Source organism: Hyposmocoma kahamanoa, unplaced genomic scaffold, assembly GCF_003589595.1.
Source record: "Hyposmocoma kahamanoa isolate Upper Pololo Valley unplaced genomic scaffold, ASM358959v1 289, whole genome shotgun sequence".
NCBI lineage: Eukaryota > Metazoa > Arthropoda > Insecta > Lepidoptera > Cosmopterigidae > Hyposmocoma > Hyposmocoma kahamanoa.
The window spans coordinates 1,835,141-1,857,006 of NW_020653777.1; the positions used below are offsets into that span (position 1 = coordinate 1,835,141).

The following is a 21,866-nucleotide window of genomic DNA, read 5'->3' on the forward strand; positions in this document are numbered from 1 at the left end:
CAATAACACGCACTACATTATTATCTACACAAGTATCATTGGACTAGTATTATCATTACTCGGGATCTTAGGATGCTACATAAAATCTAAGCTATGCAACCTGCAAGAAAGAGCGCCCGCGCAACAAAGTTCTACCCGTCTCTCTGCGATGGATGAGACGTCACTCACTGACGTAATAGTCACTGCGCCACGCTCTATGTTGCCGCCCGGAAGAATGACTAGCGCATTGAGAGGTTCCATGGCGAGTGTGGACACCGGTACCTCACCAACGACGCCGAAGAAAATTCACTTCCATTTAAATAATTCTACAAACCTAGTTAAATAATATTTTTGTTGCTCTTAATTTGCTTTTATATTAAATTTTTAAGTTGATAATTTTACAGTGACATGTAAGTGAAATATTTAAGAACAGTTTTTATATTTTTAGTTGGAATATTTAAACATTGTTAATTTATAAGATTTGTATTTTGCATATTTACAATTTTTAATGACATTTTTACTTTAATTCTTCCTCGTGTGTTGGGAGTATGTACGGGTCAACGTACATTATTGCGCAACTGACAATATGCAACGTCGCACCCTACATTGTGCACGTGCAAAATGTATAAATTATAATTTTCAGTACAATATAATTACTCAGTGGTATCGGTCGAGTATTATTTCTACAGCATTTTTGACATCTCCCTGCATCATCTCGCTGATATCACCTGACATATTCTGACATATTACTGTTCGAGACATGCAGCTCGTACAGGCCGGGTACTTGCCCCATGCCATCTCCAGCACACCAGCAAGAGGGCTGGCAAATACTAAAGAATTACGAGTACCAGGGTCTCGGCTCCGGCTACCTATTTACATCCTTGGCCTTGAGTTGAAACCTCTGACGCGTGGGATCCCGGTGGCCTTCATTTTTACAAATGAATTTTATTTGAAAAAATTAATAGACTGCTGGGTGACTCAAGGGCCGGCAGCCACCTTGCCCAACGTGTTAGAATGGCTACACACGGCGACTTTTAGCAGCGACGCAAACGCGGTTTCGTGAAACGCGCGATTGGATCGCTACACTTCCGATTTATAGGCCATTATAAACCCGCGACTGCATCGATACATAACAGCGGGATTGCATCATGTTTCAATACAGTCGCTTATGTTGAATAATTATGTACGAAGAATAGGTTTATGCACATTATTTTGTTTTGTTAATTGTAAATTTAAAAGTGGTATTGCGAAGTGTGTGGGACTCCTGAAGATGTACATCATTTGCTCATGGAGTATGTTCGGACGGAGCCTATCAGGGCGCGGTTATTTGCACAGGCTGGTTTCCGTACATTTAATGTTGGGTGGTTTCAATCTGTTTTGTCGGAGCCAACATGTAGCGTCGCGGAGATTTAGTACACATGTTTGTTAGGTAGTATTTTGATTTATCTGTCAACATTTTATCAAGTGTTTTCTTGAGGTACTGTTTTTCTAATGGGGCTGACATGTTCAGTAACGATCAAAGTTCCTAAAATAAACAAAGAATAAAAAAGTGGCATTAATAAATACTTTAAATAAATAAATTAGTTAATTAATTTAAAACTTGCATCGCGTTTATATCGCTGCTTAAAGTCGCGCGCGTGTGTAACCGCTCTTAGCCATAGCATAGCTATACAAAAGGGGAACGCTGCCAACACTTCGCCACGGGGACCCAATTTTATTCATCTAATATAATCCTACATAGTTTTAGTTTCTGATCGTCTTTAATTTAACGAGCTCGTCGAGACCCTCTACTTCTCATGCTTGGGTCTGGCGGTTACATCTATGAATAATACAATTTGGGGATTGCACAATTAGCTGTATTTAAAATAACGAAGGGTAGTTGTGGAAGTTGACTTTCCTCGATCGGGGCACGTTGGGGCGCAACGGCTTCAGCGACATCATCTTTAATTGAAAACGACGCGATGGAATAAAAACTTGTGTGCTACCTAGATTAGAAAAAAAAACAAATTATGACTCTGGATGAAATAACGAAACTTTTTGGACTCATGACAACAAACATCACCATCATCATCTCAGCCCACACCCACAACAAACAACGTAACAAAAAACAAAAAGTAAAAAAAATATATACCTGATATGAGGATAGGAAAATTCTCCGAATCGTCGTCACCTTCTTGACTCTCTTTTTCAACAGTTAATGCTTCTATAGATTGAATTACAGCTGTGGACATTGAACAGGATGAACCCTTATGCACGGTGTAACTTATAATGTATTTAATAAAGCTAGTTTTAGATAGGTATTTGCGAATATTGCAAATCATTAAACAAAAGTAACAGTTTTTGCTACTTTACCTAGTGTAAGCATCATGTACTATTTTAATTACAATTATTTTAAGTACTGTAAAAACTAAAATACCTAATACATGTTTTATACTACTATGATATTCGTTTGCTTTTTGTGGAAATACTCCACTAGTTTGTTATTATTATTGATAGAAAGATCGAACAAATAAAAAAATCGTTCGATCCGACATCAAATCAAATTTACACACAAACTTTGCGACAAAAAAAAAGATAAAAATTGCGAGAAAAAAAATCAAATTTGCACACAAACATTGCGACAGTCTTAATGCTTGAAAATCGTAGCATTTTTTTGTGTTTGCAAGTAAAGGTTCAATTTAGTTCCAATATTATGAATTGCTTACAAGAAAATCAGCTGCAAAGCTTAAAATAAAAAAGCAGAAAATAATTTAAAAAATTAAAATAACTTTTATTAACCTTTGCCCAGCAGTGGGACATAACAGGTAAATAAAAAAATATTAAAAGAAATGAAATTAATAGAAAAAAGAAATTAATAAAATTTTTTATTTTTTATAAAACATAGGTGCGCATTTGACTCCATCTCACCTGATGGAAAGTGACGATGAGGTCGACGATGGAGCATGCACACCTAAATAATGCCTATTCACTCTCGCCTTGAAAAGGTCCAAGTTATGTAGTCTATAGTTTTTGAAAAAATGAGGGCAGTTTCATTTGCACAGCGTTCTAGCTTGTTCTTTATTCGGACATATTGTACCAAACTCAAGGTTGTACGCGAAAGAGATAAAAAGTCCCGATTATTTTCAGTAAATCGAATGACATTTTTAAAATAATGTTATTCAATATGTGTTATTCATTATATCATAAATATATGTATTTGTTGTACGCATTGACTATGGTTGTACGTGATTCATTGTATAACCGAAGGTAATTTTATGAGAAAAATCACGGTAATTTTGTTAAAAGAATTGTTATTTCGTTTAGAGTTAATTTAAATTGATGTGCAATCAGTATTTTTGTTATGTAAACCATATTTTTGTTAATAAATGAACACTTTCGTTGTACACTGACAAATTAACAGAGGTCTAGATTTGAAACATGTTTTGACTTTATTTTTGATACTAGTTTTGTTAGACAGTTGTTTTATTTGTAGTGAAATATTTTTTTAGAAGTGGAAGTTATTTGAATAATGAACAGAATTTTATATGTATTAATTTTCTGATATGCACTTACTCGTAAATATTTCCCTAAAATAATTAGTAGTTATAACTTCCAGCAAGCCATCTGTTTCATGGTAAATTTTATTCTTAAGCCAGAATTCGACGATCTTTTTACATTCTATTGCATTCATGGCGAAATAATGCTAAGTAGAATTTAATTTAAAGTTATGTACCAAGGAAGCAAAAGAAAGAATGTGTACGAGATACAATGTGTTATTTATGATGTTGGTAATATAGTCCTGCGAGAAAAAATCTTACCTTGAAAAGAAACTAAGCAGTAGAGGCAAATTAAAAATAGTCGCGAATTCATATTGTATGATCTTATAATGGTGAATCGTGATTAAGTACTGTCGTTTATAATAGTTTGCATGCGTTAATCTTTACTGCGTACAGGATGACCTAAAAACCAGACGTAAAGGAATTAAGTTTTTTCCTAGAGCTTGTTATGTATTCAGCCGCCGTTAGTTGAAAGGGTGCATGTTTTCAAAAATTTTGTTAGATATGTATCACGAGAAAAGAACGATCCTGAATACTATAAATAAAATGATTGGACATTTGATACGACTCGACAACTTCTTTAAGACCATTTTGGAGGGAAAATTCGAGGGGAAGAGGAACATACTTACAGTAAATAAAGGAAAAGGCCGGTGTCGTCGTGTCGTATAAGGTGGTCGAGCAGGTGGCTTATAGGAGAGGTGACTGGAAGATGCTCCACGGACGAGAGTATAACTCTTAAGTTTGATGATGATGACGTATCCTGCCGTGATCAGTAAAAATGACTGATCAATAGTATCATTTCTATTTTTAAGGTATAGTTACCGCAAGAGAAATTAGATATTTTGTAATTTAATTTCTTTAAACTTTATTTCCTCGGTTGTGAGTTTTTGTCACATGCGTCCTTTCAGCTAACGACGGCAGTATTTATGTGTGTAAGTTCGATCTCGGCTTTACCTACGGTCGGTGTAGGGCACGGAAGAAAATGATTTATGAAAACGATGAAAATAAAGGAATTATTTCTCTTCCATTTTCAATAAGTAGGTAGATGTTTAGATTGATTGACGACCTATTCGTATGTATGTAAACAAACGCGTTTATTCCCGTTTCCAAATGTTAGTACAATGCAACGCGAAAGTTTAAAAGTATATGTTGTCTAATATTCATTTATTTACACAAGTCAATAACTAGTTATCCACGTTTATAAATACAAGAATATAAATTTATTGGTTAAATTCAGTACAATTTTTTTTAACTTTCAAATCGTGTTTATCTCAATTCCATCATTTTGGAGTTACGACAGTATTCGGTTTCGAGTGCGAAATATTGGGATAATTTCCACGCCGATAATATTACATGTATAGTTTATAGCTAAACTAGCTTAATTATATCAGCATATATACTGCAATATTTCAATGCGAAACATCTTTAATCTGTGGGAAATTAATTTTCATGCAACTTAATTGGAATGTATGTTGGCTGGCACACTTATATAATGTAATGATAAATCATCCTCGGTGTACTTGCTTTACTCAAGCCTGTACCGTGAAGCGGGTAAAGCGGTGGCACAGTGTTGCCAGGGCCCTTGAATCAAAAATTACGTTTCGTTACCTGGAAAGTTAAATTTATGCTGTAGTTTTAATTATCGGTTTTTTAATAAAAAAATCTACCTATACAACGTCTAAATCCCAAAAATAAAAAGTGTGTTAGGTACCTACGCTAATTACTTGATTTAATTTTGTTTGCTCCATTTCTGAGTTACTTTATTGTCTAATTTGCATTCGTAAACTATAATCGTAAATTTTACAAATCTCATCGTTCTCAAAAGTTACGAAAATATATAAGAAATACATTTCTGGCAACACTGGTTGGGCCTTGATTGAATCCGGAGTCACACAGCGTACTGTTACAAGTTGTTCACAAGCCAGACTGCATAGCCAACAAACTTTATTATATTTTTTAAATATTATTGTCGCCAGAGCGTGGTTACGCAAGGCGACGTTTAACTGCGATGCAAACACGTGATTGCATCGATGCAATCGCTTTTAAATCACAAGTGTAGCGATGCAATCGCGCGTTTGTATCGATGCAGTCGCGCGTTAAGCCTTATTCAGAGTGGCGGCAGTCGCGGGTGCATGTAAATCAAATGTACGTAGACGCTCGTTGCGTTTACAGTGGCCGCGCGCATCGGCGCCTCGAGGCGGGCGCGGTTAGATCTATTGGCTCGATTCATCCGTACCTTTCACAGTGCTTGGTCCAACGTCTAGCGTCTGTTTGAGATTTCGACGTGTAGAGATCTACCCGCTCGTAGCCGCTTCGACATTGTGAAAGGGAAGTCGCGGGCGCGGCGGCTGCACTCTGTATGAGCCCTTCATATCGATGCACATCGCTGCTTGAAGTCGCGCGTGTGTAACCGCTCTAAAAATCGCCAAAGGCTCAAATACGCCAAGACGACAACTTTGCACAGTGATGTAGCTTTGTTCGTTTGGCACGATGACAAAAATCTGTGGTAGTAAACTGCTCTAGCATGTAGTCTCAATCTATTATGTTGGAAATAAATATTGTAAATGATAATTGTGTACAAATGTATATTTACAAAGAGCAACTCCTAGAGTTTCTTCCTCTTACTTTTCAGGGGAATCTGCCTTACGAATGAGCAGTAGAGTTTAGTGGTTTAGCCTCGTTGTGCGGCCTGTCACATAGGACACTTCATAGGTGTCTCTTAATTGCAAAAAATGCATTTTCGCTTGCAACTGCATCAGAAAAATGCATAGAATTCTGATTAGGTTTTACGTGTATTGTAACACACATCACTGTTTTCTTCATGAAATTGCCTATCCGAGAAATGTTTTAAAAAATATAGACACTAATAATGAACTGTTCCTAATAGGCGATATTAATATTGACTTACAAAATAATTCACCTATAAAACATAAATATAATTGCATGCTGTACGGCTGTGGACTTGTGTGTGGAATATCGCAATACACCCGAATTGAAATGGTAAAGAATAAAATTACTCAAACATGTATTGATCACATCTATGCAAGATCCCGCACGCAAGACGTCTACACAGCGGCGTTATGCACGAAACTGGCAGATCACCGAGCTATCGCATTCGCATGCACCGGCGATGTGTTCTCTCAAACAAATATACGAGGTGAACAAAAATATAAATTATGTTTTGACCAGTTACAGCTAGAAAGATACTTAAGCGAAATTGAATGGGAACAAATAAACGATATGACCTGTCCTAATTTAATATACAATTTCATGAGTAATAAAATAAATAATTGTTATAAAAAAGCGCAAATAAGGATAAAGTTAAGTAGAAACCCAAAAAAAGAAAATAATAAATGGATTAGTAATAAAATTGTACAAGCATGTAAATATAGGGATACATTGTTTAATGAATGGCTAAAAGATACTAATAATATGATAATAAGACAAAAATACAACAAAGCTCGAAATTTTGCCAATAAAATGATTTTAAAATCAAAAAACAATTATACAATTAGAGAAATTAATTTAAATAGAAATAATCCTAGAAATTTATGGAATTTGTTAAATAAATTAACAGGCAGAATACGGTCTTCAGTAGACAAAGTATTATTAGAGGCATTTGAAAGCAACAGTCGACATTGCCAATCAATTTGCCAAAACTATTAGCAATAGTGTAAGGAACATAATGCCACAGTGCCATAAAAACATTTTAGATAAGACTCAATACAGTAATCCAGCTAAAGTCTCGATGCTCTTCAAAAAAGCAAATGCTGACGGCGTTCAAAAAATTATAAACTCCTTAAATAAAAACAAGGCTCCAGGCGTGGATTGCATTCGTGCCATGGATATAAAATTAATTAGCAGTAGAATCGCATTCGCTATAGCTAGACTTGTTAACACTAGTGTTCTAACAGGAAAATACCCCGATGAGCTGAAAGTAGGAATTGTTAGGCCCATTTTTAAGAAAGGAAGCAAAAATAACTACGATAATTACAGACCGATCACGATTTTGCCAACTATTGATAAAATAATAGAAAAATATATCTCAACTCAAATACATAAACATTTCAATATCAACAATATACTGACGAAAAAACAATATGGATTCCAGCCGCATAAATCTACGACACAACTGCTATCTGCCTTTACTAATTCAGTTAATGAACACCTCAACAATAAGAAACACGTTCTAATTGTATTCATAGACTACAGCAAAGCATTTGACACGATAAGACATAATGTGCTCATCGAGAGACTAGATGAATGCGGCGTAAGGGGCTCGCTACTAAAATGGTGTGAAAACTATCTTAGCATACGCTACTACTCTGTAAAAGTAGGCGAAGCTTTCAGTGATAAAATGTTGGTCAATGATGGTACGGCGCAGGGCTCAGTTCTTGGACCCCTACACTTTTTGACATACGTCAATAATGTCACAAATGTAATAAAAAAATGTGATTTATATTTATTCGCCGATGACACGTGCCTTTTGTCTGCTCATGACGATCTGAATGAAGCATTAGAAAATTTGCAGATAGACTTTTGTAACCTGATGAATTGGTCGCATGACGCTGGTTTAGTATTTAATGCCAATAAAACTAAACTTATGTATGTGAGTTCATCCCAGAATCGCAAATCAAGTAAAGAACTCAGGCTCATTGCACATGAACACCAGTGCTTACACTTAATAAAAGAAAATTCAACATCTTGCAAATGCCCTTATATAGCATTAGTGGATAGCCAGAAATACCTAGGACTAACAATAGATAGTCGTATGAAATGGACTGAACATATCGATATTGTTAGTAACAAACTGAAAGCTATTCTGGCCAAATTTTCAATTATAAAATACAAAATACCTTACCCTACATTGCGCAATCTGTACATTTCACTTGGGGAATCAATTATTGCATATGGACTTACCAGTTACGGCCTAACCTGTAAAGGTCATCTTGATAAAATTTACGGAATGCAATTAAGAATATTAAAAATTATAGTACCAACTAAAATTAAATTAAAGTACAAAGATGATAACCGCGGCTTGTTCCGCCACTGTAATATACTTCCAGTACATGAAAAATTAAAATATATGTTATTAGTTGAACACTTCTTTGATAAAAATTTACAATCCACCTACAGTGGTGAAATAATTACGCGAAATGTCTACAATAAAAAGCTGGTGCTACCGTGTTATCGAAATCTCTATGGTAAAAATAGATTAAAATACATAATTCCTTACCTAATAAACGAAATTCCAAAAGATATTAAAAGTTCTCTAGATGATAAAAACATCAAACATAAATTAAAAACACACTTTTTAAATCAAATTTAATACTAACAAAGATCAATTATTGAACATAACTAACCTATAACTAACATATACCATAACAATAAAATAACTTATATTATTAATTATTATTTAAGCCTCTTCATAATACTCAGGTCCAGCGCATATATTATTATGATAATAAATAACACCCGTTATTAACGACCGACTACCACACACACACGCGCACTACGACAAATATTAATCAGCACGCAGTAGTATGAACAATGCACACACTACACACAAAAATATTTTTGTACGACGTCTGACGGTATACAGAAAAACTTACTTAAGTTTATGTTATACTGTAATGTTTTTGTTCTGATGCTTTTATATGAATAATAAATAAATAAAAAAAAATAAAAAAAAAATTTCAAGTGTAATTATTTGCTTACATATGAAATAAAGATTCTTTGACTTTGGTTGGAATAACCTAAAACTTATTCTACAATACGTGTTTTTTTTAGTGTCTAGTATTTTGGTATTTGATGTGTTTTGTTATTCGACTCTATGTCGCCATGTGATGACGACCATATTTGCTCATGATCTGTATGTTTTTAATCGACTTCAAAAAAAGGTGGAGGTTGTCAATTCGACTGTACTTTTTCTTTTTTGTGAGCGCGATAACTCCGATAACATTTTGTGAACCGATTTTGATGATTTTTTTTGTTGGAAAGAGGATACCTCAGCAGTGGTCCCATTTAAATTTGAAGAAAATATTCCACAAACAACTAAACTAGGTGATGAATTCGGTTTCGCGCACTTTCCGGTAATCGATTTCAATAAAACTTGGCAGATAGATGGAATTCCACTATCTTTTAAGGTCGTTTTTTACTTACTTTTTTTTATACTTCTTTGTTTTGTACTATATGCCTACTGAGATTATTATGATAGCAAGTGACGGGATGAACAAGCCGTGCTCCTGATGGTAAGCGACACGCCTTTCCATAACAGTTGCTGTGCCGCTTACAGCTTTAAATAGCAAAAATATTTGTCGTGGTCAAATTTTTTTCCAAGTATACAATCACCCAATAGGAACAGTCCCACATCTTTCTACAAAAGTTTTGTTTATAGTGCACCTTATTATCAACCTCTTGGTTATGCGGGAAGGGTAGGTGCGGGCGAGCCCGCATAGAGACCATCTCAGTCAGGTCCTAACGTCAGATCAGCCCATATGCACGGACTTCATCCGGTTCTGAGGTAAGGCTAGTGCCTTGGGTGAGCCGCCCCGGGTGCACGTACAGCACCCTCCCTATTTTCCAGATAGGTACCGGAGCTGTAGGCACGCTCACTTCCCGTCGCGCTCTGAATGCGAGTGAGTGAATAAGAACAGCCATGTACATTATTACTGCCTTCGTATGGCCTACATTTATTTCTCTCGTGAGTTTGGATGTAATTTATGGTTGTTAATAGCACTCGCGTTACAGGGTTTTCCTTGTGCGGGGCAATGAGTGTGAGCGTTATTTATTTATGTGTAGTGCCTTTAGTGACAAAAGAGAGGCGATAAATGCCAAATAAATAAAAACACGAAACTTTTCATGTCCATCATTTATTTTTCTTATAAAATCAAAAAAGAACATTATAACATTTTCTTTAGAAAACGTAGTTCTAAGTTTTAAATATTTAAAAACATTCCATAATTAACAATGGGAAAATTCCTGTTGAAAAACACTTAGGTACATATTAGTTAGCTAGCGCTGCGCTGGTATCATTTATATAATATAAACAATGATATAAACCATTAGAAAATGGAAAACATAGACGATACTTTGATCGTAGTAACATTTCTAAACCGATAAAAATCTATAAAATATTTCGACAACAGGAAATCATATCGATTATCTGAAAAAATCGCGTTTCAAAAATAAAACTTTAGAGAATAATGTATGTATTATATTCTGAATATCCTTTAGATATTATTAGCTTGCTTGCTTGCTTGCTTAATTGTACCTAATTCGGTCCAAAAAATGTTACACCTGAAAATATCAAGTTATTTACTTTCAATATACGCCGTACTGTAAAATCGTGATTTTACAGGTTACATACGTAATACTGTTGTAAATACATTTAATTGACACTTTTTGTTTATTTTGTTGTCACTCTGATTAAAATATTTATTAAACTATCGGATTTTAAGGAACCCTAAACTTAGGGAGGTATAACATGACTTAGTAAGAGTGGCGCCGTAACAAGGGGTCGCGCCTATCCTCGATGCAGGCTCCTTGAAATCGGATAGTGTAATAAACGTGCAAGTTTCGAACTGACCTCTGCTTTTTTAACTATAAATATATTTTATTATAATATGTAGTACATTTAAAAATGTGAAATAATTTACAATGAAAATGGATCAATATTGAAAAACACATATTATTTTCATAAAAATGATACCAAAATCACAGGAGTGTTTTTAAAACGGTTAAAAATACTTTATCGCTTTTCCCTAAAGTCGCCAACTGATAAATGAAAATATTTTAAAAATTTTTAGCCTACATTGTATCGAATTTTTATTTAATTCACAAAATTGTTATCTTCTGATGTAAAAAAAAGTGGCGCTTTGTGTTATAAATTTATTACAATTATTTTAAAACAATGGGATACTATATATATATATATATATATATATATATATATATATATGTGTGTGTGTGTGTGTGTGTGTGTGTGTATATATGTATATTTGTCTCGGGAACATAAAATCTATTACGCTCACAATTTTTGCTAGACCTCTTTTGACATTTAATGATTAATAATAATAATAACAATTTATCATTTTCTTTTTTTTTAATTTGTCTTTAGGTCACAAATAATAAGCCAGAAAAATACAACACCTTCCTGTCTCAACCTGAGGAGTAAGTCTGGGGCACTCAACTCAACCCAAACCAGAACAAATTAAAAAAAAAAATTGGTTTCCCAAATTGGTCTTAACAAAAGGTCCCTCATTTAGTGGCCATAGTGCTAACTTCGTGCCAGTTTTAAAACAAATGAAATTAACAATCATAACAGTACCTAAGATGTTTATTAATCAACAGTGTATATCTTGGCAATTAAAGGCCTAAGAGGAAAAATTAATCAACAAAAGTGAATAATATAAATAACAGTGAAGAAATGTGCTCTTTCTAAATGTTTCATAAAACGATATAATTATAAAAATCAACTTTCTAAATAACAAAAACTATCTTTATGTAATAATATAAACTTTATGCAACACTAGTATTACATTGTTAGCACTATACATCAATTGCTCGTCATAGTGATGAAGTGCTGTTTTAATTTTTCAAAATAGCAATTGACTGCTTTGTTGCGTCAAAATTGAATCAACTACTAAAGAAAAGGTTTGCTAGTTTTAGTTATTTAATGTTGTTTTTTTTTTTTGTCGCGTCAAAATTGAATCAACTACTTACTACACAAAAGGCTTACAAGTTTTGATAATTTAATGTTGTTATATATTTTAATACGTCGACATTCTATTGGATAAATTGTAAATTTATAAAAAAAAATGTTTTTTCCTCTCTAGAGATACTAGCACAACGGATGAATTTTAAAAGTAAACATTTCAAGTTTAAAAAGAACAATTTTTCTAAACAATAAAATTCAAATTACTTTTTAAAATTCGTACTTCAATGTTGTATGAACTTTCTAAACAGATGTAAACAGAATTGACGCTTGGCTTACATGCGAAACCTACTTTAATGGTAATAAACAGTTTGATCACAGATCAATTTTAAACAGTGAATAAAATTTACGTACCGACTTGACACAATTTCAAATTGCACATTCGATACGCTTTTCACAATATTATAGTAATACTTATTTTAATTATTTTTTTATCAAATCATGTATACTGCTAGATATGTTGAATTGTAATCCGGGGGACGCATTCATCATGCGCTGTATGTTGTTTAAAACTATAGACACATGTCTTCGCCCCGGACACAACACAATATAGTTAGTGTGACTGGTGCAATGATAGTGGGTAAATTCTTAGTTTCCTTAGTTTATTTATATGATTAAGTGAGATGTAAATTACTTATTAGTCTTATATTTGGCTAGAATGTAATGTACTTGTGCATTATAAATAAATGAAAAATAAAAAGTTTGTGCGACTTTAAAAAACCGTAGTTTACAACTTATAATTAGTTTTACTTTTATTGTCAATTATTACAATTTCTTAGGCGAAATCATTAAATTACAAACTAGCAAGTCTCTCATTTTTTTAAATTAATACATTTGGGGTTACTTTGAGGCAGTTCATGTAATAAAAATGGAAGTAAATTAATTTGATATTCCGAGAACTCTGTGGATTAAGTCGTAGAAAACACTTGTGTTGAATTAAAAAAAATTAAATGCATGAAAAAAAAGTTAGCGATAATAAGTTATTTTGCACAATTTAACCTCCACTGGGTTCGCGGAATAACAAAATAATTTATTTCCATTTTTTTTTCATGGTGTATCATTCATTGATCATGATGTAAATTTTATAAAAATTAACTTAGTGACGTTATTGTTCATTTTATTTCGTTGCTGATTTCGTATTCGTAATTGCTGATGAAATGTCCGTCGCTAACTCTTTGTGTTGTTTATTTCCGCGCGATTCTTCTTGAAAATCAGACCGACTTTCTTTGTGGGGATTAACAAGTTTTCTTAAGTTTTGAGCAAATTTTTCGACATTAAATTTGTCTGATGTTCTACGTATACTAGGCGACGTTGTCTGTAGTTCTCGGGCGGATTTAGAAAGTGACGTTTTATTTTCAGATTTAGTGGTGAGAGTGGTTCTTTCTGTATTGTTGGTAGACGAAACATCCGACGTTATTCCTAAATTATTAACTGATTTCAATGCACATTGCCTTTCTACCATTTCTGTTGCGTTGTTTCTACCATTTCTGGGTCGGGACTAGTCGGGTTTTCAGTATGGTATATACCGCAAAACGTGCCATCTCGGAAGACATAAACGGGACTTTTTTTGCCATTGGCACTGTCTTGAGTTGTCTCTACATTATTTGTCGTTTTTGTTATATTATTTAGTCGAGATATTTTCTTTGGTGGTGTCTGATTCTTTGATGTATGTCCTACATATTTTTTAGGCTGTTTTGCAGGCTTCGAACTCGGCTTGTCAAGTGTTGTCCCTTTTTTGCTTAACGTATCGGTAACATCTGTTTTGTCTGTGGCCTTTGAAGATGGGGGTTGCTTTGGGTCTAGAACGGACTCTTTCCTTTTAGGTACGGTAGTTTTTTTTGAACGTCTTTCTTCAGAAACTTGGTACTTATTTCTTCTGAAGTTCGTAGTAGTGTCATAAGGCCAGTCCGGAACTCTGTAATTATAGTTGACTTGGCTATATGTGGTGTCCAAATGATTACTTCTTACATCGCCATAGTGATTGTAACTTTCGTTATAGTATGGCCAATCATAATCGTTAATGTATCTGTAATAGCTTCTTGGGCCTGCTTGATGTTGGTTTAAAGCAAATATAACATTAGAATTACTATTGAAGTTCTGCCTTTCATATCGGTCCTTTTTTCTTACATCCATTTTTTTAGAGTTGTATGGTTTCTCTTTATCATTCCGATCGTTATCGGTTTTTTTTCGTTTAGATGAACGAGATTTATTGCGGTGTTTGGAACTCTTCTTTTCACGATTCTCCTTGCTACTTTTATCTTTGTCCCCGTCTTTGAAATTGACATTGTTGCCGGTTGGTTTAGCAAATTGGTGAGTAAGTGTAAATTTCTCAGTGGTGTCTTTTTTTGCAACGGTATCCGCTTTAGGAGTACTTTCTTTGCGTTGAGGAGAATTCTGCATTAAACTTGTAGACTCAGCTATGATCGGGTTTTTCACTACAATAACAGAGGGCAAGGATTCTTTGTTGGTCGAATTATTTTCAGAGTTGCAGTCAGCCAAAGGTTCTATCGAGTCTTTGACGTTTCGACGCACACTCTTACTATGTCGTCGACTCAAAGGTGTCGTTTTACTTTTTTGACAATTCTTATCGTTAGTATTTGCAGTTTCTTCGATTTTCAGTGCTTCAAGCAACAAGCTACCACGTCGTTTCTTGATATTGATTTCAGGAATATTATTATTGGTAGAAGGTTCTGTGGACTGTGATTCTAAGCTGGACTGAGTGTTTAAACAGGACTGAGATGCTAAGTTGGTCTGAGATTCTAAGTTGAACTCTGATTGTAAGTTTCTCTGATACTGTGTGTTGTTACTGCAATTGAGAGCTGTTTTATCATTACTTGGTATTTCAGTTTGTGATTTAGACACGGCTTGAGATTTAAGAATAACAGCTTTTTTTCCTGGAGAAAAATCATACCAAATTTTAACAAGATCTTGTGTTATGTCTTCGGGCATGGCTTCTGTCGAATCTATCGGGTCTTCATTTATGATTAGCTGGTTAGAATCAGTTGAACTTTTTCTTGAAATTTCTTCATACCTGATACTTGAAACTGAATTGAACGCAAAGTTACTTGTAAGTGTTGATTTGGCAATAACGTTAGTAGTAGGTGCAATAGTATTTGCAGTTTCCTTTTGAGTGCCGGTTTCAGTTTGTATATTTCGTCGATTATCATTGGTCTGGGTACTAATTGCATTACATATTATGTTGTTACGAAGAGTTTCGTGGATTTTGTTTAACTGACCTCCAATCACAGTTCTACTGGAGTTTGAATTCGGCCCATCAAATATATTCTGGCTATTAAATTGTTGGAAATTAGCCGTCAAACAATTATAATTGTTAACTTCTGTTGGTATACTCTGCAGACCTTGAAAAACGTTTTCTATGGGATATATACAATTTTCGACTGCAGACGTATAAGATGTATTTACTCGTGGAGCACAAATAGGTGGTACATTACAAGGAATAACACTGCATACAGTATTGTTATTCCCTCTAGTGTTAACATAGTTCTGAGCATAAAAAGTATGGTTGCTGTTTGGTTGTACTGAATCTGTAGTCATGTTAAAATTATACTGATGCATTTGGGCGCATGTTGGGTTTAAATCGCTTCTGAAATTATACGATGTCATGTTTGGATTGTTATTATTCAGATCCTGAATAGTATTACCAGTGTTCGGGATCGTATGTTGATCGATAAGATTTATGCTCTGAGCATTGGCAAAAGTAAGCGGTAAATTGTCAAAGTTTGAAATGTACGAATTGGCGGGTTGTATAGTTTCGATAACAGGAAAAGCGATATTGTTCACATTTGGTTCAGTATGTCCATTAAAATTATCAGTTTCTAAGTCAGTGATGTCAGTCAATGTCTTCATATGCACATCGGAATCATCCGCACTACGCGTGGTTGTAATGGAATCCTCTGCTGTCGCATTATCATCCTCAGAGCTTTGACTTTCCTTTAAGGAATCAATAGTTTCATTTAATCTTTTTATACGGGCTCTCATATCGTTAATACTTTTTTGCAAATTGTGTAAGGTGTCTAAATGCAAGAAGTTTTCCGAAGCGAAAATTCCATTAAAACTGGATTCTTGAGTGGGTTGAACAGTACTGGATATACAAGGTTCTTGGTAAGAGCGAGCTGTCAGTCTTACCTGTTTGTTGGTTTGATAATGATTGTTGCGAGTTTTACGTTTTGTAACTCGTGTGCTGGATTTGTCGAGTGTGTGGAGGTTCGATTGGCCTCGTAGTGTGGTGCACGCTGTTGAATTTTCTTCGGCTCTGCTCTTGTCAAGTGTGGTTTGTTTTTGGCGGAAACAACTGGATGACCTGAGACCTGCAATACATTATTTTGCATTAATATTGTGGACAGAGAAGTTACAAGTTATTTACTTAAGATTTCTTTAATGCCCGTAGGTCATTCGTAGATTACGGTTAAATTTCCAAATCCAGTAACACGAATTGCATAATAAGTATAGCAGATTCCTCTGAGACGTTTGTCTAAGAGGAATCTGCTGTATTACAGTAAGATAATTATTATTTGAGAGTCTTCATACAAGGCCTATGTAGCCCTTCATCACTGCGACCATTAACTTATCTTTTGTGATCACTACTTATTACAATTTGGAGGCAAGGTCAGTGTTATATAAATAAATAAAAAAACTTACATTACAATTTATGAAATAATAAATAACGATAAACCATACTTACATAAATATATGTTCAATATAAATATATACATGTTGCAGACTACGACCGTGTTAGGGGTATTTACGCAATCCGGTTTCGAAAATAGGGAGCGACATAGACTTAATTTTAATTTAGATTCTTTCAATAAACATTCAAAGTCGATGTTAAAAGATGTTAATTTATATATATATTCTTTATTGTACAAAGAAAAGACACATGAAACATTTAATTGCTATTCTATATCTAATACTTGTTTATTTATAATCGCGCAACATACATTCAAAAAAATACAGTCGAATTGGGAACCTCCTCCTTTTTTTGAAGTTGATTAAAAAATAAAAACATTACTATTTTATCGATTTCTTCAGTTTTCGCGGTTGTTACACCCTGGAAATGAAATTTTTTTCCGGGTGTGAATCGCGTAACCAGTCAGCCGTGACCACGGGACCTGTAAAGGGCACTTTGGGCTTCATTGACTTACAAATAAATAGACGACGGGTCTAATACAAAAACCACGAAAAAAATGTCCCAAGTCAACCTATTCGAAATTTAAATTTTAATGTCATCGCAGTATCGCGCTGTCAGTAGAACAAATGAAGACTAAAGCGGAGTGTCGCGCTCGCTCTGTATACGATTTTAGCGCCTTACAAGAGCGGACACTTTTTAGCGCGGACCCGACGTCCATATAATTGTAAGTCAATGTTGGGCTTTGAGTTAGTTTATTTAAAAAAAACAAACATACGTTTCTATTTTTTACCGACTAAAAAAAAGGAGGTTCTCAATTCGACTTTGTTTCTTTTTTTTATGTGTGTTACGCGATAACTCATTTGTAAACCGATTTTAATGATTCTTTTTTTTTTGTTGGAAAGGGTGTACCTCAGTAGCGGTCCCATTTAATTTTGAAGAAATATTCTACTTCTAAGGGTGGCAAACAAGGGGATGAATGACTTTTGAGGTCGGTTTTTTTAGTACAGACAGTACAGAACAGAGACTATATATTCTCACTTTTCTTTGTTCCGTTAAATGTGCCAGTGTGTATAGAGTGCGTTAATATTTTAAGTCTGTAACATAAAAAAATGTAAAAGAAACTCACCATTACTACTGCCCCTATTTTTTCTCGTGGTCTTCTTGAAAATGGATACCTTTAGCTCCTTCATTGCCAAATGCACCTGAAAATAGTAGTAGATGTTTACAGCTTGATCAGTTGTACCCCACATTATGTCGCATTTCCCTTGTCACTGTGGCTCATAGCATAGGAATATTCTTTATTGCACCAAAAAAATACAATTAAATATAAATTATTGAGGTGACCTAAGGTGTACTTATATCTAAAATAGACCTCCTCAGCCAACCCAAGGTAGTGAGAACAAAGGACATACGTGGACAACAATGTGCAAAAGAGAAAGAGGGATCAATATGATAAATTTAACTTAACTTAACTACAAGTATAAATTTAAAATAGTAAAAATTAAAAAATAGTATAAGTAGGGTAACTCCAAACAAATGTAGCAGCGCGGCTAGTGTATGCGCGCGCCCATCCCATCGGTACAATTGGTTTACTTTCCCCATCGAGTATTCGATGACTTTCCCGAAAGAGCGGGAAAGTCATAAATAATGTAATAATAGTAATAACGCGCACACACTCATAGCCCCGTACCAGGGAAACCCTGTATCGTGGAAGCCTTTGAGTGGCAGTCCAGTATCGTAACGTTCGGCCACGGAGGCACCAACATTCTCATAATCTCGCGGTGCACTGACCTTGCATAGCGCTGGTAGTCGCATGCGCCATTCTTCATAGAATTTAAACGTTTGCTTGTTGTTTAACATAAGACATCAAATAGTTGGCGTGTTTATTGCTGTGTTCATAGCGGGTTTGAACGAGTGACTCAAATTAATAATTGTACTGCTTTTCATTTCTATTTCATAATCATATTCCCATAATCAAGATACCTATCCCCCATGTTGGTATAAAAATGTCAATTTGTAGGTACTGCATTTAACAAACTCAAACTTTATGTCGACATGGCTCTCCTTCATTTTACGCTATTATACCGCCAACGACTGGTTTGGATCTCTTTTTTTATGGTACCAAATGACGGGACCAACATGTCGTGCGTCTGGTGGCAAGCGACGCTTGTCCATAGCAGTTGCAGTGCCACTCAGAGCTTTAAATCGTAAAGGTGTGAAGAGCCACTACCACTGCGCCCGTCAACCCTGAGACATATCCCATGTGCCTGTAATTTCACCAGCACCCTTACCCTTCAAAACAGGAACTCAGGTATTACCATTTGGCGGCAAAAATAGGTGCTTCCTAATTCTGCCGCCTAATTTCTTGGACGAACTTTTAACAAGGCGCTCTACTGCTACTTATAATAATAACAACACGCACACATAACCCTGTAACGCGGGTGTCATGGACACACACATAAACAACCACAAATTACACCCAAACTCGCGAGAGAAACAAATTTACATATATATACATTTATATATATTACAAATATTTCTCCCGGCTGCGCGCCCTGGCGGTCGAACTTGTCAACGGAATGATAATACTGAAGACGCGAATCAACGCCGCAGCGGATATCACCGACTCACAGAAACGACCTGTAGTACTTGACGGGAATAACCTGCCGTAAAGTAGTACATAGATTACGTACACAGACAACTTAATCACAGCGGAGTCGAAGCGACAGTGAACGAGTGCAAGCAACATTACTGCATTCTACGATTACGCCCTGTTACGAAAATGACAATACACCGATGTCTTCAGTGCCGCATCAAAAGAGCTACGCTGATAGTCCCACCAACCGGGGACCACCCACGCTGTCGACTGGCGCATCACCAGCGCCCGTTCACCTACACGGGTCTGGACTACTTCGGCCCACTGACTGTCACCGTTGGCGAACAACACAGAAAAGATACGTCGCGCTGTTCACATTTAGTATTACATATTTGACAGTAATTGTTTCGGACGGATGTCTGACGGAGAACGTGAGTAGTACTCCCTGAGACGGTTTGATGGAAGACGTTGGTTCGAATCCAGCCGGATCGAAGGACATTTTGTACTTATTAATACTTACAACAACATAGTGGAGTAATCTCACAAAAATAATTTAATATTGTGGTAGTCAAATATCGTGGCATTCAAACAATAAAAATTAAAAATTAGAACACCATCGTAATTGAATTTTTTAAAGAAAAAAGTTTTAGGTGCCAATTCCTAGAAAGTTACCAAAATGCATTAGTTATGACAATGAGAGCAGAGTAGTGCAGTGTACTATGGAGTGTACTTATAATTTATTGATTTATGTCATCGGCCGGCGAGAGCCGAGAGCCAGAAGATTTTTTTGCGATTCCAAACTTGTTTTCAAGTCAGATTATACATTTTTGCTAGGTTTTTATATGAAATTTACTTTCTCATATTTTATACCTCAGGAAAGGTGAGCTCCGTAACACCCCGCTCACGAGGGGTTAAGGGGGTCCCCCCCTCCTCCACCATTAAATTCGAGTGTAGGTATTGTAGTCCTATCTACCGATGCAATAGGTCCATAAGAGCTATACTACTTATGAAAATAGAACATTTAGCTACAGGATCAAAATTACGTCAAACATGATAACATGAAGACTTAAATTCACGTGACTTTAAATTACTAGACAAAAAATAACAAATTAATTCCGAATACAAAACTAAAATTTTACAATCTGTCACTATGCGACCACGCCATCACGCGCCGTATTACGCTAAGAAACAATTAGTATTAGGGGTTAAAGTATGAAATTGCCATTTTATTGCAATAGGTTCTTTGAATTTTCATAGAATCTTCATGGTTTGAGGTTTTCGAATGAACTTTTTTCAAATGGTTTCTGTGATTTTTTTTTTTTAAATTTGAAACATTTGAATATCGACTTTCAATTGTTTTTGTTATTCAATTTAGACAAGAAAGATGGATACTGCGAAAATTCGAGTGATTTTTGAATACGAGTTCCGACGCGGAACTAACGCGGCAGAAACAGCCCGCAATATCAATGCTGCGTTTGGAGAGGGGTCTACTAATGAACGCACCGTGCGATTTTGGTTTAAACGCTTTCGTGATGGAAATTTCGACTTAAAGAACGAGCCACGAGGAAGACCGCCCACACAGGTGAATAACGATGAATTAAGAGAGATAGTGGAAGCCGATCCTAGTCAAACTACCCAGGAATTAGCGGCATGGTTTAACGTTACCTTACCCAATATTGACTCACTTGCGTCAAATCAATAAAATAAAAAAATACGAAAAATGGGTGCCTCATGATTTGACTGATCTGCAGAAAGAAACGCGTGTTGAAACTTGTGTTGCCTTGTTGAACCGGTACAGAAATGAAGGAATATTGGATCGAATTGTAACATGTGATGAAAAGTGGATTCTTTATGATAACCGGAAAAGAAAAATGCAATGGCTGACCCCAGGTCAAATGCCACAACAGTGTCCTAAAGCAAAACTTACCAATAAAAAGGTAATGGTAACTGTTTGGTCTCAGCATGGTGTTATTCACTATAGTTTTCTCCGATCTGGTCAAGCAATAACGGCAGATGTCTATTGTGCCGAACTCCGAACCATGTTGACAAAACTAGCAGTAAAACAGCCCCGACTCATGAATCGATCTTCACCATTATTGCTCCACAACAACGCGAGACCTCACAGCACGAGAAACCATTTTGACCCTTCAGGAACTGCAGTTAGAAACCATTCGTCATCCTCCGTATTCACCAGACCTTGCTCCAACGGACTACCATTTTTTTCGTGATTTGGACAATTATCTACGTGACAAGAAGTTTTCTTCCCAGGAGGCAGTACAAAATGCTTTCACACAGTTTGTGCAGTCTAGATCGTCGGAGTTCTATCGCAAAGGCATTAATAACCTTCCCATTAGATGGCAGCAATGTATAGATAATAATGGCAACTATTTT

At 35.4% G+C, this 21,866-nt stretch overlaps 1 protein-coding gene across 4 annotated transcripts in view; it reads right to left on the bottom strand.

The window, feature by feature from the left end:
* Window positions 1–21,866, bottom strand: part of LOC113229158 (putative uncharacterized protein DDB_G0282133) — a 35,879-nt gene that overhangs the window by 13,397 nt on the left and 616 nt on the right. Inside the window, exons 2-4 of one of the 4 annotated variants that reach the window (XM_026462669.1) lie at window positions 18,006–18,081; window positions 16,378–16,559; window positions 12,484–16,182 (exon numbers count right to left, since the gene is read on the bottom strand). In XM_026462669.1, coding sequence (XP_026318454.1) covers window positions 13,687–16,182; window positions 16,378–16,559; window positions 18,006–18,081 — 2,754 coding nt within the window. In that variant the 3' untranslated portion in view covers window positions 12,484–13,686. Of the gene's footprint in view, window positions 1–12,483; window positions 16,560–18,005; window positions 18,082–21,866 lie in introns of those variants that run through there. The other 3 variants (XM_026462671.1, XM_026462668.1, XM_026462670.1) reach the window with 3 other exon arrangements.